The sequence below is a fragment of the Oryx dammah genome, unplaced genomic scaffold (genome assembly GCF_014754425.2).
Source record: "Oryx dammah isolate SB20612 unplaced genomic scaffold, SCBI_Odam_1.1 HiC_scaffold_11, whole genome shotgun sequence".
Lineage (NCBI taxonomy): Eukaryota > Metazoa > Chordata > Mammalia > Artiodactyla > Bovidae > Oryx > Oryx dammah.
The window spans coordinates 44553920-44570919 of NW_024070195.1; the positions used below are offsets into that span (position 1 = coordinate 44553920).

The 17000-nt window shown below is 39.5% G+C and overlaps 1 protein-coding gene across 1 annotated transcript in view; it reads left to right on the forward strand.

Annotated features, from left to right (window-relative positions):
- TINAG (tubulointerstitial nephritis antigen) overlaps window positions 1-17000 on the forward strand; it is a 107361-nt gene that overhangs the window by 7793 nt on the left and 82568 nt on the right. Inside the window, exons 2-4 of the mRNA XM_040249181.1 lie at window positions 4796-4859; window positions 5495-5584; window positions 14254-14368. Coding sequence (XP_040105115.1) covers window positions 4796-4859; window positions 5495-5584; window positions 14254-14368 — 269 coding nt within the window. The remainder of the gene's footprint in view (window positions 1-4795; window positions 4860-5494; window positions 5585-14253; window positions 14369-17000) is intronic.

The following is a 17000-nucleotide window of genomic DNA, read 5'->3' on the forward strand; positions in this document are numbered from 1 at the left end:
TATTACTGGCTCTGAAATTCATGTTCCAGCCTTGACTTGACTTTGGACTTCCATTACTACTCTACTTGATGTTCTCCATTAGGATGTCTAACTGAGATTTGATCTTAGTCCAAAATATGTAAAGCAGAAGCTTGATTTCTCACCACAAACCTGTTCCTTATTTCAATAATAGCATCACTGCTTCTCTATCCCTAAAGCCAAAATCTTAGTGAGACTTCTGCAACCCTTCTTTTTCCTGATTCTCCAATAGTTAATCCCATTTGCTTTGGCTCCAAATTAAGTTCATCCAGTTGTTTCTACCCTTATCTGTATCAGGCAAATTCTTCATTCCTACTGCTCCAGGCAGTAGAATAGGAGAGGTGAGGACACAGATTATGGAAGAGACACTTTGGATAAGGTCTTATAAGTCCTTGTAAGAAGTTCAGTTTTAGTCTAAATTTAATACAGAAAAACATGAGGATTTAAAGTAGGGAGTGACAAAACACAGATCTTAAGAGATCTCTCTAAATGCTGTTCAGGGGATGAAGGATACACTAGAGTCAGGCAGGAGCAGAGGAAGGGGGTGAACTGAATTTCTGTATTAGTGTAGAAGCTGATGCTTCACTTCGTCAGTACTTTGGCCAGGCTCGGATGAACAAATAATGGTTTTTGTTCAAGAAGCCACCTCTCAAGTGAGATTGGAGCAAACATTGTTTCTGATAGTCAGTTCTGACTTCACATTAAGGAAGGAAGACCAAGAAACGGAACTTTTGATAACGCTAGACATAGTACCCGGAGAAGGCACTGGCCCCCCACTCCAGTGCTCTTGTCTGGAAAATCCCATGGGCGGAGAAGCCTGGTAGGCTGCAGTCCATGAGGTCGCTATGAGTCAGACACGACTGAGCGACTTCACTTTCACTTTTCACCTCCATGCATTGGAGAAGGAAATGGCAACCCACTCCAGTGTTCTTCCCTGGAGAATCCCAGGGATGGTGGAACCTGGTGGGCTGCCGTCTCTGGGGTCGCACAGAGTCGGACACGACTGAAGCGACTTAGCAGCAGCAGAAGCAGATATAGTACTAATGGTGTTGGGTAGGCCTGGGGATAGCATTCTCTTGGCTTCAAAATTAGTAGCTGGGGAACAGATCAGGGAAGGGACAGCCTCCTTCAATTAGAACCTTTGTAATTTCTGGTCCCTTTATCTGTATAACTGGTACGTTGGACAAGAAACATTTAAACTGTATGAATAAAAACCGGCTTTCAGATATACGTATGTATACATACATACATACAACATCAGTTCAGCTCAGTAGCTCAGTCATGTCTAACTCTTTGCGACCCTATGGACCGCAGCATGCCAGGCCTCCCTGTCTGTCACGAACTGCCGGAGTTTACTCAAACTCATGTCCCTTGAGTCAGTGATGTCATTCAACCATCTCATCGTCTGTCGTCCCTTTCTCCTCCCGCCTTCAATCTTTCTCATCATCAGGGCCTTTTCAAATGAGTCAGTTCTCGCATCAGGTGGCCAAAGTATCAGAGTTTCAGCTTCAACATCAGTCCTTCCAGTGAACACCCAGGACTAATCTCCTTTAGAATGGACTGGGTGGATCTCTTTGCAGTCCAGGGGACTCTCAAGAGTCTTCTCCAACACCACATTTTTAAAGCATCAATTCTTCGGCACTCAGCTTTCTTTATAGTCCAACTCTCACATCCATATATGACCACTGGAAAAACCATAGCTTTGACTAGACAGAACTTTGTTGGCAAAGTAATGTATCTGCTTTTTTAATATGCTGTCTAGGTTGGTCATAACTTTTCTTCCAAGTAGCAAGCACCTTTTAATTTCATGGCTGCAGTCACCATCTGACTTTGGAGCCCAAAAAAATAAAGTCTGACACTGTTTCCACTGTTTCCCCATCTATTTCCCATGAAGTCATGAGAGCAGATGCCATGATCTTCGTTTTCTGAATGTTTTAAGCCAACTTTTTCACTCTCCTCTTTCACTTTCATCAAAAGTCTCTTTAGTTCTTCTTCACTTTCTGCCATAAGGGTGGTGTCATCTGCATGTCTGAGGTTATGGATAGTTCTCTCTGCAATCTTGATTCCAACTTGTGCTTCATCCAGCCCAGTGTTTCTCATGATTCACTCTGCATATAAGTTAAATAAGCAGGGTGACACTATACGGCCTTGACGTACTCCTTCCTGATTTGTTCCATGTCCAGTTCTAACTGTTGCTTCCTGACCTGCATACAGATTTCTGAAGAGGCTGATCAGTTGATCTGGTATTCCCATCTCTTTCAGAATTTTCCACAGTTTGTTGTGATCCACACAGTCAAAGGCTTTGGCATAGTCAATAAAGCAGAAGTAGATGTTTTTCTGGAGCTCTCTTGCTTTTTTGATGATCAAATGGATGTTGGCAATTTGATCTCTGGTTCCTGTGCCTTTTCTAAATCCAGCTTGAACATCTGGAAGTTCATGGTTCATGTACTGTTGAAGCCTGGCTTGGAGAATTTTGAACATTACTTTGCTAGTGTGTGAGATGAGTACAATTGTGTGGTAGTTTGAGCATTCTTTGGCATACATACCTACATACATACATATATATATATATATATGTGTGTGTGCGTGTGTGAGAAAATTTTTGCTTCCAGGATTTTTGGTGCCCACCTCCCTTTTACCCCTCCGGTTTCAAACAATGTGGTATATAGATATAGATATAGATATAGATATGGATATAGATATAGGGCTTCCCAGGTGGTGCAGTGGTAAAGAATACACCTGTAATGCAGGAAACACAAGAGACATGGGTTTGATCTCTGGGTTGGGAAGAGTCCCTGGTGTAGGAAATGGCAACAGACTCTAGTATTCTTACCTCAAAGATTCCATGGACAGACGAGCCTGGCAGGCTACAGTCCATGGGGTCCCAGTCAGACATGACTGAGCCACTGAACACACACACACACATATGTGTACATATACATACATATTGAATCATTTGCTGTTCAGCATAAATTAACACAGCACTGTAAATCAACTATACTCCAGTAAAATAAATGTTAAAAATCAGCCCCTCCCCCCCACTTTCATCCACCCTTTAGAACTAGTCAGTGGAGTACTTTCCTTGACTTGGAATGAAACTTGAATTGTTGCTTGAATTTTTACTGTTGCTTGCCTAGGTAATGAAAAGTTCTAGGATCTTTGTAAATTGCAAACATAGATATTTATTTATAAAAAGTGTTTAATCCCAGGTAGTAATTAAAACTCTGAACTTAATTTAAAGTTGAGTCTTTTTCTTCCCATGTGGGCCACAAGAGAAGTGTTTTCCTTCTCTTTTCCTGTGATTGTGGAATACACGGAAAAGGGATGGATATATGCAAATACAAGGAGATTCGAAATTCATTAAGCAAAACATTGCACTGTGAGAACATGGTGCTTACTTAAGAAAGCAGCTGTAAATGTTTCCTGAGAAACAATTTTTTGAAAAATTGAAAGACACCTAATCTGAAATTGGCTTTTGTGACATTATGGCTTGTAGTTAAACCAGGTCCCTTGAAATGGTTTTTAAATATGTAGATTAACTCCTATTATTATATACAGTAAAAAGTTAGAATTCCTAGAGGGGTGGGATGGGGTGAGAGGTGGGAGGGAGCTTCTAGAGGGAAAAGACATTTGTATACCTCTGGCTGATTCATGCTGATGTATGGCAGAAACCAATGCAATATTGTAAAGCAATTATCCTCCAACTGAAAATAAATAATTTTTTTAAGTTAGAATTCATTTTATTTGACTAGGGGCCATTGATGTGATCTCTCAATGATACGTTTCCATCAAAAAAGTTTTCATGTGACATAGGATTGAATTATGTTACTTTTGCTAATTCAGTCATTTGTGTAAGTTATATTTACAGAGGGATTTAGTTTCTAGCCAGTGCACTATTTTACCATATCTTTCTGATTGGTTTTCATGCAATGATAATTCACCATTGATCTCTTTGGAGTACTTTCTATACTCTGATAAAACAGCAAAAATTTCAGTTAATGTGACTTCGCTGGTGGCTCAGACCATAAAGAACCTTCCTGTAATGTGGAAGACCCAGGTTCAATCCTTAGACTGGGAAGATCCCCTGAAGAAGGGAATGGCTACCCACTCCAGTAATCTTGCCTGGAGAAATCCATGGACAGAGGAGCCTGGAGTGCTGCAGTCCATGGCGATGCAAAGCGCTGGAAAGAACTGACCAACTAACACTTTCACTTTTTGGTTAATAGTTGAGGAACACTTAGATTTAGAATACAAAGGGCTGCAATCTTATAAACTTTTCTCCTGATTCAAATTCTGGAGAAAAAAATAGAGTTTCTCTTTGTAAGGTGAATTCGCTGAAATAGCTACATATTCTGGTCCAAAACCTTGTTCCTTCCTCTAATCATATGCAACTATTTATATCCACATGAGACTTGATTAGATTTTAAGATGAGAAATACTATTAATTATTTCAAACACTATTTCACTGCTTACCTATTTCTTTAAACACATTATTTTTTGAGTGTGTTTAGTGATTAATAGCTCAGTAATCTAGTTTTTAATGCTTTACAAATCCTCTCAGTTGGAACAAATACTCAGTGCAAGGATAGAAGCTCACAAATCCAGAAAAATTGGGTATGTAAATCCTGACAAAAACCCCATGTAGATTTCTGTCAGATTGGCACCAAATATTTTTGCATATTTGAAAAAACTAAACACAATTTTAGAGTACTTGTTATGTGAATGCATTTTATTAATCAACTTAGAATTTTGATTTGTTTTTATTTTATGTTGACAGGTTGCCACAGAGACGGTCAACATTATCAAGAAGGATCAGTAATTAAAGAAAACTGCAATTCCTGGTAATGAATTTAAGTGGCACAGAACTGAATTTTACTGTCTGTGTATGTTTTCTTCAAATAAAAGGAATATTTGTGAAACAAAACATATGTTTAAATACAGATACACAGAATCATAAGATATCACATATCAGTAGTCTTTATGAACATATTTAATTTTAATAGATGTGTCAAATCTACACATGAATATTTCTTTTAATGTTTGAGTTTGATGTTAGTGACAGTGCATTAAGCATACCTATTAATTATAAAAATTCTGATATACTATAGGCAAATCAAATCGTGTTTCCTTGAGCACAGTAACTAAATATATTATAATCAGACTGCCTTAAAATGATTATCCTGCACAAAATTTACAATTACACATACTGAATCTGCTGTCTTCATTGTTGTCTATTTTCAAACTTCAATGACTGAGTGGTCATTTCATTCATTAACTGCCTGGAGTAGAAGATAATGCGTTGTCGTGTAGTTAATGAATGTGTTGTGATTTGTTTTTGCCAAGAATTAAATAGTCATACGGTTAACATTAATCAAAAATATATTTTAAGCCTTAACAAGGTGCAACTCTGGGTACTAATTTTGTAAATGTACTCCTAAAAGGCCAAGTCACTTTCCTAATGTTTGTATTTTTATAGCACATGCTCAGGACAGCAGTGGAAGTGCTCCCAGCATGCATGCCTTGTTCAACCAGGATTAATTGAACATGTCAATAAAGGAGACTATGGGTGAGAAAAATTTTGCTTTCTGGGATTTTTGGTGCCCACCTCCCTGTTACCTCTCAGGTTTCAGACAATGTAGTTCTTATCACTTACCTGCAAAAAAGATCATTCTTAAAAAAAAAAAAAAAAGAGTGTGAGAGAAATGGAGAGGGAGATAGAAAGACATGTGAAAGTGGAATACACAGAGGTAAACTTCAAATAACTAAAAATTAAAATGTACAAAGGAGAAATTTGGAGCATGGTCTTAACTTATTCAGGAAGGAGCAGTGTCATGGTATAAGTGAGGCGTGTAGGAGGAAATTTAGTTTAAATAACTAGCCAGACAAAATCAGGAAGTAGCAAACTGATTCATTTATGTTTATTTTCTTTCCTTCCACATTTGCCCTGACCTAGCCAATCACAAGCTCAAGCTATCCTGTGCAGAATCTTACTTTAACAGAGTAATATTTTATCTTGAGGATTCCCCAAAGACCAGTCCATCTAGACAGTTCACTGAGATCACTGATATCTAGCCAATTTAACTCATAGTTGAGTCAAAAGTTCAGGCCATTTTACTTTGCTAATAAACAAAAACTTGGGCTGATTGACACTTAAAATAACTGTTTGATTGCTCTGATAGATTAGCAAAGTCACTCTGCCACTTACATAGAAGGAATAAGGAGAAGATACCAACACTGGCTTTCTTTATGGAACTAAAAGGAAGAGGGATGGTGGGATGGTTTCTGCCTCAGGATTTCTCTACCCTTGATAACATTTTCCACCTTGAGGAAAAGATTTCACTTGAAAAGATCTATTGTCTAGCAACTGTAAAAGTGAAGTCATCCTCAAATGAATTTTTTAAAACTAAAAATATCATTTCTCTCCACACTTAAGCTGTATGTTTCCCAGCACAATGGGACACTAATTTTCAACGTACCCTGAGTATTTTCTTGGAAGACATGAAAGATAGAAGTCACATTTGTTGATATTAATATTCTCAAACCATTTAAAACTCCTCTGTGTGTGTGTTTCACCAATATTTCAGGATATAATATGATGACATTTTAAGTGTTTCTAGGGAAAATCAATTCTTTTCCGTGGCTAAGTGATATTTAAATTATTAAAAGAACATGAGAGTATGTGTTGTCATGAGAGATTATCTGAATCAGGTTCCTAAAAGGATTCAAATGCTTGACCTAACAAGCACACACTTCCAGGAAGCCAAGACAAGCAGCCAACCTTTCTGCTGTCCCCGAACCCAAGAGAAACCACTGCTTAAAGCAATGTGGAAAGAAAGTCATATAAGAGTCTACATCTGTTGGGAATGCGATCTCCCTCAAAAGGAAACATTTTTCCATCATTCGTTTACTGTTGAGAGTATTCTAGGAATATTTCAGAGGCATGGGCTTTACCTTTTAGTAGCAAATATAGCGGAGAAGGCAATGGCAACCCACTCCAGTGTTCTTGCCTGGAGAATCCCAGGGACGGGGGAGCCGGGTGGGCTGCCGTCCATGGGATCGCACAGAGTCGGACATGACTGAAGCGACTTAGCAGCAGCAACAGCAGCAGCAAACAGATGACTCAAAAAAAAAAAAAAAAGTGGAAATAAAATTGCAGCAAAAGAAAACATACATAGACAAAAGGGGGAATTGAGGTGTATCGCTAATCGCCCTGCTTGTGGCGCCAATTGTCTTGCTGTATCCCACTGTGCACACTGTTCGTTGAACCGCAGGTAGGCAAGGCACAAGCTAAGAGGCTGGAAAGAGACTCGAGGAGCGGTAGTAACTTTATTTTTTCCTGGTGGGCACAGCAGCCGTAACACAGCCGCTCTCTTGTCTGGCTCAGCAGACATACTGCAGTTCTCTCTTCTCGGGCCTGACCCAGTGGACACAGCCACGAGGCAGCAGTAACTCCTCCTACTTTATGGGTGGAGCTCACATATATGCATACCGCGCACAAGTCGTGACCAACTGAGACCCTAATGACGTGCATGTGCAGTACTATAAATGACTTCAGCGGTTACACAGTCGTTATTTACAAAGTGTGGGGCCTGGACAGCCATCTTGGCCAATTTGCTCTCCACCCCTTCAGGGTCTCTCGCTCACATTCTATGCGTCGTCCATCTGTGATATTCCTTTGGCCAGTAACACTGACCCTTGGATTTACAGCTTGCAACAGCAGTAGCTAGCTACAACAGCAGTTACATCCCCAGTACGTAGCAAAACCCCATTCCAGGTTTCACTTGGGACTCCTGTTGCAGTCCTTGCCCTCATGGTGCTAGAAGAGCCGCCCACCGCATGTGGAGTGCCTCCATCTTTCATGGCCAAGTCCAGGGCACCATCTGTCCTTGTGAGATTGTAGGAAAGCCTCCACAGGCAACTCCACTCCTGCGGAATTTTTATTAAGGACACACAAACCCCCCACAGGCACCAGGCCCACCCTGCAAGGAAGGGATCTTTTGTGGTGTTCACAGTCCACCCACATGATTACACTTTTCTAAATCTGAGGGCACGGCCTTTACAGTACACTCCCCATAAATTAGCCCACATTTGCATCTGCATAACCCAGTTGGGACCCCTGCTAGCTCGGGCCCCCTGTGGGCTCGTCGCACGTTCAAAATGGCATCCTGCCTGCTGTCTCTCTACTTCTCTCAGTGAAGTGAAGTGAAGTCGCTCAGTTGTGTCTGACTCTTTGCAACCCCATGGACTGTAGCCTGCCAGGCTCCTCCGTCCTTGGGATTTTCTAGGCGAGAACACTGGAGTAGGGTTGCCATTGACTTCTCCCAGGCTTCTCTCAGTAAGGACCTGCAAAGCCTCTCAGGTGCCGGGCCCACCCCTGTGTCCCAAAGTCGCAAAAGCCATGCCTCCATGTGTTCCTGTGTGTTTGCTGAAACTGCTAACCCAAGCTGGCCAACTCCACCTGAGTATATGTCATGAACTCCGTCACACTGGGGCCCTTGACCATGCCCGTCCCGCCCCCCCCCACCTTGGCCTGAGGCTGCTCATGCTTTACTTTCTGCTGCACAGTGGGCCTCGCTGCCAAGTGGGGACCCACGGGCTCATAACGTTCATCATCACGGTCACTTACCGCCTCGCTATCAGAGATGCTGGGTTCCTCAGGGTCACGGGGTTCTGGCTCTAACACCAGTATATGCTGCTCCAGTTCTTAAAAGTGTCTCTGCACACTGCCTACCAGCATGGCATCACAGTGAGCACTATTAATATTCACCTTCAGGGCAGTCAGGAAAACCCACCCCACAGTGCTAGGCAGTTCGTGCTGCCTTTTTCGGCAAATGGGAACTCGCTGCCTGTAATGCCTTTCAATACTATCTAGTGAACCGTCCACCACTTCCCAGTCTTCCAACTGGAGCCCATGTCAAGAGAACAGAGGCCACACAGGACCATATGCTATCTGGTGGCCACTGGCTTCCTCCGTCTAGTGGAGCCTCAGACTCCCCTACTCGCTGGGTATCCTGCCAACTATGCCAATTGTATCGCTGATCATCCTGTTTGTGGTGCCAATTGTCTTGCTGTATCTCATTGTGTACACTGTTCTTTGAACCCAGGGAAGGCAAGCCATGAGCTAAGAGGCTGGAGGGAGACTTGAGGGACCACAGGAACTGCAGGCACATTTATTCTCTGCTGGCTGGCACAGCCTCTCTCTTGGCTGGTTCAGCAGCCATAGCAGTATTCTCTCCTGGCTGATGCAGCAGCCATACAATTCTCTCCTCTCATGACTGATCCAACAGACACAGCCATGACATTACAGTAAAACCCCCAGTTTATGAGTGGAGCTCACATATATGTGTACTGCACACAACCTGTGACCAAGTGAGTACCTCGTGACATGCGCGTGCAGTGCTATAAATGATCTCTGCTGTTACATACTCATTGTTTACAAAACATGGGCCGAGAGAGCCTGAACACACCATCCGGGCCGATTTGCTCTCTGCCTGCAAGAGGTAACAAAAAGAGATGAGCGATGAAGAAAAGGACTAACTCTAAAATTATTTACCAGGGAAGAAAAGACAGACTGTCCTTGAATTTAAAAGAAAGTTCTAATTCTCAGATATTTACTGTTTCTGATGTTCAAGTTGCTTTCATGTTTGAAAATGAAATCACTTTATATCATTCAATGTCTATTTTAGGCTCTTTAAAAAATAACCTACATGGAAATATATGCAGCCTTTGCTTTAAAGCATTTATTTCTGTCATCTTGGTAGTATTTAGATCCAAGCCTTTATTCATTCTACATAACCTACTTTGGTGCTTATTTGTTCCTTGTATTATGTTTTCATGCAATTAATATTAACAAAACATGTGTTTCCCTTTTGGCACTGCTGAGAATACAAATAAATAATGTCTTAGAGGAATTTACAATCCAGCTGAGGAGCCCACATGCCATAGCTTTGTAAAAAGGTTTCTAATGATAGGGCTGTTGTAAATCCCAAATTCGTAGCACAAATGATAACCAGCAAGTTAGTGGAACAAAGGGAGAAAGAGATAGTCTCAGTTATCTGATGCTATGTAACAAAATCACTTTGGAATTTAGTAGCTTAAAACCACAAGCTTTATTTATTTATTTATTTAAAAGTTCTCTTTATTTTGGCTGTACCTTGCAACAAGTGGGATCCTTTTTTTTAATTAACTTATTTTTTATTGAAGGATAATTGCTTTACAGAATTTTGCTGTTTTCTGTCAGACCTTAACATGAATCAGCCATAGGTATACATACATCTCCTCCCTTTTGAAACTCCCTGCCGTCTCCCTCCCCATCCCACCTCTCTAGGTTGATACAGTAACATGGAAACTTACCTTACATTACTATATGTAAAATAGATTTGCTGTATGGCTCAGGAAACTCAAACAGGGACACAAGCTTTATTTATTTATTTTCTTTTTTTATTAAATTAATTAATTTATTTTAATTGGAGGCTAATTACTTTACAATATTGTAGTGATTTTTGCCATACATTGACATAGAAGCAACCTAGATGTCCATTGGCAGATGAATGGATAAGAACACTGTGGTACATATACATAATGGAATATTACTCAGCTATTAAAAAGAATGCATTTGAATCAGTTCTAATGAGGTGGATAAAACTGAAGCCTATCAAACAGAGTGAAGTAAGTTGGAAAGAAAAACACCAATACAGTATGTTAACACATATATATGGAATTTAGAAATATGGTAATGATGACCCCATATGCGAGACAGCAAAAGAGACAGATGTAAAGAACAGACTTTTGGACTCTGTGGGAGAAGGCAAGGGTGGGATGATTTGAGAGAATAGCGTTGAAACATGTATATTATCATAAGTGAAATAGATCACCAGTCCAGGTTTGACGCATGAGACAGGGTGCTCAGGGCTGGAGCACTGAGATGACCCTGAGGGATGGGGTAGGGAGGGAGGTGGGAGGGGGGTTCAGGGTGGGGAACACATGTACACCCATGGCTTTATTTTTATGTTCACATCAGCAATACAGGATGAGCTTAGCTGAGGCTCTTTCCTTGGGTTACTCATGTGTCCACAGACATCTGGAGCCTTAGCTGGGCTGCACTGTCTAGGTGGCCTCACTCCCATGGCTGGTGGTTGGTGCTGGTTGTTGGGGGCCCACATGTCTCCAGGAGGACAGTCTTGGCTTCTTCATATAATGACAGTGTTCAAGCAGGACACAAGTGGAGGCTAGAAATGGCCCCTTCGGAGGCCAAGACTTGAAATTTTTACACTGCCAGTTTCACTGCTTTCTACTGAGCAGAGCAAGTCACCAGGCCAGCTCATTATCAACAGCTGGAGAAATGAACTCCATTTCTTAATGGGAAGAAATGGCGAAGAATTTGTGCCCACTTTTAATCTATTGTTATCTCTAAACCTGATTTTTTTTTTATGAGCTCAATGTTTAGTCTATTGAATAAGTTGGCCCTGATTTCTCAATGATGTGTCAAATAAAAAATACACCAACTAAAAAGATTAACCCTTGACTTGTGCTTGGTTACTGGCAGCTCCCTCTGCCTTGTTAACTAAGCCAGAATATCCAAAGTTAATTTCAGGCTTTTCCCCTCTTCACTGTCAGTCACTAGGCTCTTATTTTTCTTAATAGGCTTATTTTAGAAATTTGTGTCCTATATTTCTATGCTATATTCTAGTGCATTTCTTGATCAAGCCTAGCTTGAAGTGATCTGACTTTTTCTTTTGTTTCCAGCCTAATGAAACCTCAGACCAATCCTTTATACTTTCATGGCTATCCTTCTAAGACAAGGCTTTGCTTCTGTCACTCTTGTTCTTGAAAACTCTTCAATGACACTCTATTGCTTTAGAATATAATTACGCTCCTCTGCATAAATGACAATTTGGCCCAAATGCTTTACCACCTCATCATTTACACTCTTTCCAGCCTGTCTTTCTGGTGTCTCTCATAGTTTAAGCATTACATATCTCCTCTTCTGTAATATGTGCTTCCCAATTTCAAATCTGCTTTACTCCAGAGCTGCCTTTGTTTAGAATAAATTCTATCTTCTCCCACATCTGGCTACCTAACTCATTCACATTCTTCTAGGATGAGCATTGAAAAGTCACTGTAAAAAATTGTTCTAACTGCTTCAAGCAGAGTTATGTTTCAGTTCTCTACTCTGATCGGGGTTTGACCTACTGCTAATAAATAATGCAAACTGAAGTCATTTCTCTCTTTGTCAGTTTTTAGGGTATGAGATTTTTGAAGGTTGAGAAGTTGATTTATTTCTATGTTCTCAGTGTTTATTGGAGAATATGATCGATAAATTAAGAAGGTTCAGTAAATGCTAACTTGGAAAGTGATGACAGACATAGAAAATAGATCTGTGGTTGCCAAGCAGGAAGCAGGGTAGGCGAGAGATGTATTGGGAGTTTGGAGATAGTGGATGCAAACTGTGACATATAGAATGGATAACGACAAAGTTCTACTGGGTAGCACAGGGAAATATATTCAATATCTTGGAATAAATCATAATAGAAATTTATTTTTTTAGAAAATATATATGTGTAAAAAGATTTTAAATATTTCTTCAATATTTAAATTTCTTAAAAAAAAGATATATAATATACAGAGTTCCCTGGTGGTTCAGCAGTAAAGAATCTGCCTGCCAATGCAGGAAATGAAGGTTTGATTCCTGGGTTGGGAAGACAATCTGGAGAAGGAAATGGCCACCCCCTCCAGTACTGTTGCTGGGAAATCCCATGGGCAGAGGAGCCTGGCGGGGTACAGTCCATGGGGTCACAAAAGAATCAGACATGACTTATTGACTAAACACAACACACACACACACATACACGTGTGTGTGCACCTCTACATATACTTAAATGTATAGAAATAGTACCTACTCTCACTCTGTCTGATAAACTCTAATATTTCCTGTTGTTTTTTCCCATATTCTATCTTTTAAAATTGGTCCCTGTTTACTAAACTGAATGGTTAATTAAAAGACCCACAAATATCTCACTGTTTGAAGGCTACTAGTCTAGAGCACCAAAAACATACATTACTGACATCATGATCTTGCCTAAGGCTGGTCCTGGTAGTCTCTGAAATAAAGGCTGCGGTATCTAATATATTCAGAAATTTCCTTATTGAAATTCCTTGGATGATGGACATTATATTTAAAAATAGTGGGTCTAAGTTGCTTAAGGTTTTATGAACTAGCAGATCTTATAAAAGAAAAGCATTAACTTGTCAGGCATATTATTGAAAATTAAGTTGTATCTTGAATCATTCCTTAGACTCTTTCACATTATAAGCAATTTTGGTGGTAAACACAACAGGATAAAGTCTAGTTTTGACTTAAGTACTGAAAATATATTGTCCTCAAGTTGTAGCTAATTCAAACAACATTGATTAAATTATTTTCATCTTTTTCTGATTAAATTAATCAAAATTGATTAAATTACTTTTCATCTTTTTTCATTTGTCATCTCCTATCATCTCTTAAGGAATTTTCTTCAAATATCAACATAAGATTTTGTAAACAAAGCTTCCTTTTCTATGTAAGGCATGAAATATGTTTCTAGAAAAGTATGTGCTTTTTTGTCATTTAATTTTACATCAATTGAATTCATATTATTGTTAATAATGACTAAGATTATTGGGCACTTAACACAAATTAACTCATTTATATGCAACAGACTATTTTAATATTTAAATAAAATTAATTAGCATTGCTATAATCTTTTTAAGTGTAACTATTTTGTCTTCAATTTTTCATGGATACTTCTTTTTACACCGTTCAACTTCTTTTCAAATCTAAATTATAAACAAAACATTACCTTATTTAACCTATACATTCCTGAACATTCAAGCTTCTGTCTAAAATGCATTTAATGATTTTTAAAAGAAACTACATATATTGGCCTTTTACTAAAATCACTTCACCGTACGTAGAGATTCCATATTCTTAAATTTAGTCTATGTTGATACAGCCTTAGTTTCCTCATATGAGTTATTTAAATCATTGACGTAGACCTAATTTAAGAAGAGTGATATGCTTCCATATTAGAGTGATCAATAGTGCATCATTAATATAACAAATACCTAGTTTTCAGTAATGGTTCCAGTTTTGTCAGACTTGCTTCTGTATAATTTCAGAAAAACACATGAACCTATATTGATGAAAGTGACATCATATAACCTGTACCTATTCTTTCTCTTTCATTTGTAAGGCAGATGGACAGCCCAGAACTATAGCCAGTTCTGGGGAATGACATTAGAGGAAGGTTTCAAATACCGCCTTGGCACCTTACCACCCAGCCCCCTGCTTCTGAGCATGAACGAAGTGACCGTAAGTATTTGCTCAGTTTGATTCATGTATATGTGTGTTTGTATAAGTGTGTTCATAGGTGCATTTAAAGCAATTTTAAAAATTAACTTTTATTGGGGTATAGTTGCCTTACAATATTGTGTTAGTTTCTACTGTACAGCAAAGTGAATCAGCTGTAATTATACATATGCTCAGGCATTCAGAGGTGTCTGACTTTTTGTGACCCTTTGGACTGTAGCCCACCAGGCTCCACTGTCCATGAGAGTTTTCAGGTGAGAATATTGGAGTGGGTTGCCATTTCCTCTTCCAGGGAAACTTCCTGACCCAGAGCTCAAATCCACGTCTCCTGTGCCTCCTGTGTTGCAGATGAATTCTTTACCACTGAGACACAGGGGAAGCCCACATTTACATATATCCCCTCTTTTTCGGATTTCCTTCCCATTTAGGTCACACAGAGCACTGAGTGGACTTCACTCTGCTACACAGCAGGTTCTCATCAGTTACCTATCTAAACACAGTATCAATAGTGTATATGTCAGTCTCCATCTCTCAATTCCCTCCATTCAACCCCCTTTCCCTTCTTGGTGTCCATACGTTTGCTCTCTCTGTCTCTATTTCTGCTTTGCAAATAAAATCATTTAAAATTACTGAAATAGTGAGTTTTGAGCAGATGAGTGTGCTTTGATGATTAATGAAGTTTATCTTAAAAAATCCTCACATTTTTCATTTAAAGGACACCTTTAAACTTTGCCTGACAAGCTGGCACACTCATGAAATTACCACATTTCCTAACATCTTCATGCTCTGTGCTACTGAATTAGTTTTCCCTTTCGTTCCTGAGAGGTGTTATCTTCTGATCGTAGGTGTCTTGGATAAAGAGACTTCTCCTTCTCTAGTTATCACAAATCTCTAACTTGGGGTGCAGCTTTACTACCCCACGTGTGGACCTCTCAGTTGAGATGTTGATTATATTCAACACCTGTTACAAATGCCCAGGGCATTTGTACTTCTTTTTTTAAGATTCCACATATAAGTGATATCATAGGATATTTTTCTTTCTCTGTCTGACTTACTTCAAAAACAAACTTATGGTTACCAAAAGGGAAAGGTGGAGAGGAGGGATAAATTAGGAGTTTGGAATTAGCATATACACATTGTGTGCGTGCCTGTACGGTCCGATTCTTTGCCACCTGTGTCTCTTGCATCTACAGTATCAGGCTGATTCTTTACCACTGAGCTCCCTGGGAAGCCCTTGTATATAAAATAGATAATCAAAAAAAGAGAGCTGTATATCTTGGGGCTTTCCTGGTGGCTCAGATAGTAAGGAATCTGTCTGTAATGCAGGAGATTCAGGTTCAATACCTGGGTCAGGAAGATATCCTGAAGAAGGGAATGATAATCCACTCCAGTATTCTTGCCTGGAGCATTTCATGGACAGAAGAGCCAGGAGGGCTGCAGTCCATGAGGTCTCAAAGAGTCAGATATGACTGAGTGACTAACACAACACACTCTGTATATCTCAGGGAACTCTACTCAATATTCTGTAATAAACTTCATGGAAAAAGGATCTGAAAAAGGATGAATATTTGCATATAGACAAACCGAATCACTTTGCTGTACACCTAAAACAAACACAACATTGAAAATCAATTATGCTCCAATATAAAATAAAAATTAAATTTGAAAAAGCCCAGAGAACAAATGTGCAGGCTGCTAAAGAACTGGCACTTCACTCTGGAATGAAGATGTCAGTTCCTGGCTGCTCTCAACATTTGAGAGCAAGCAGTGCTGCTGTTTGCTGTTGGATGAGTTGTAAATCCACAAGTTTCTCATTAAATGTTTACTGTGCTTTGCTTTCGAAAGATGTAATCCCCTGAGTTATTATTCCAATTCACATTCCAGTAGCAGACTCTGCTAAATTATAACTAGTATGCAAAAAGATCATAATAGCTGCCATGGATTGAGTAGTTGTGTGCCAAGCACTCTTACTAGCACTTTCATACATTATCTCATCTAATTCTTAGCTTGATGTAGTGGGTACTGTCATTATCTGTGTTTTGAAGACAAGAACACTGAGAAAGAGAGAGGCTAAGTCACACTGAAGTAGAGAGAAGCCACCTAGAATTATTTAAATGGCAGAGCCAGAACTATACTATTGTAATTTTTTTATTCTAGTAGAATTGGTTTACAATGTGTTAGCTTCTGCTGTACGACAACGTGAATCAGCTCTATGTATACATTTATTCTCTCCCTCTTGAGCCTCCCCCCTCTTCCCATCTCACCCCTCTAGGTCATCACAGCACTGGGCAGAGTTCACTGTGTGTACAAGAAGCCGTTTTTCCACTATCTATTTTATACGTGTTAGTGTATATATGTCAATGCTAGTCTCTCAGCTCATCTCAGCCACTCCTCACTCTACTGTGTTCACAATTGCTTCCTCTATGTATTTATCTTTATTCTTGCTCTGCAGATAGGCTCAGCTGTGGCATTTTTCTAGATTCTATAATATATACATTAATATGCAAAATTTTCCTCTTCCTGATTTACTTCACTCTGTATGACAAACTCTAGTTTCATCCACATCACTAAGAATGATCCAATTTTGTTCCTTTTTATATCTGAGTAATACTCCACTGTATATATACATGTACCA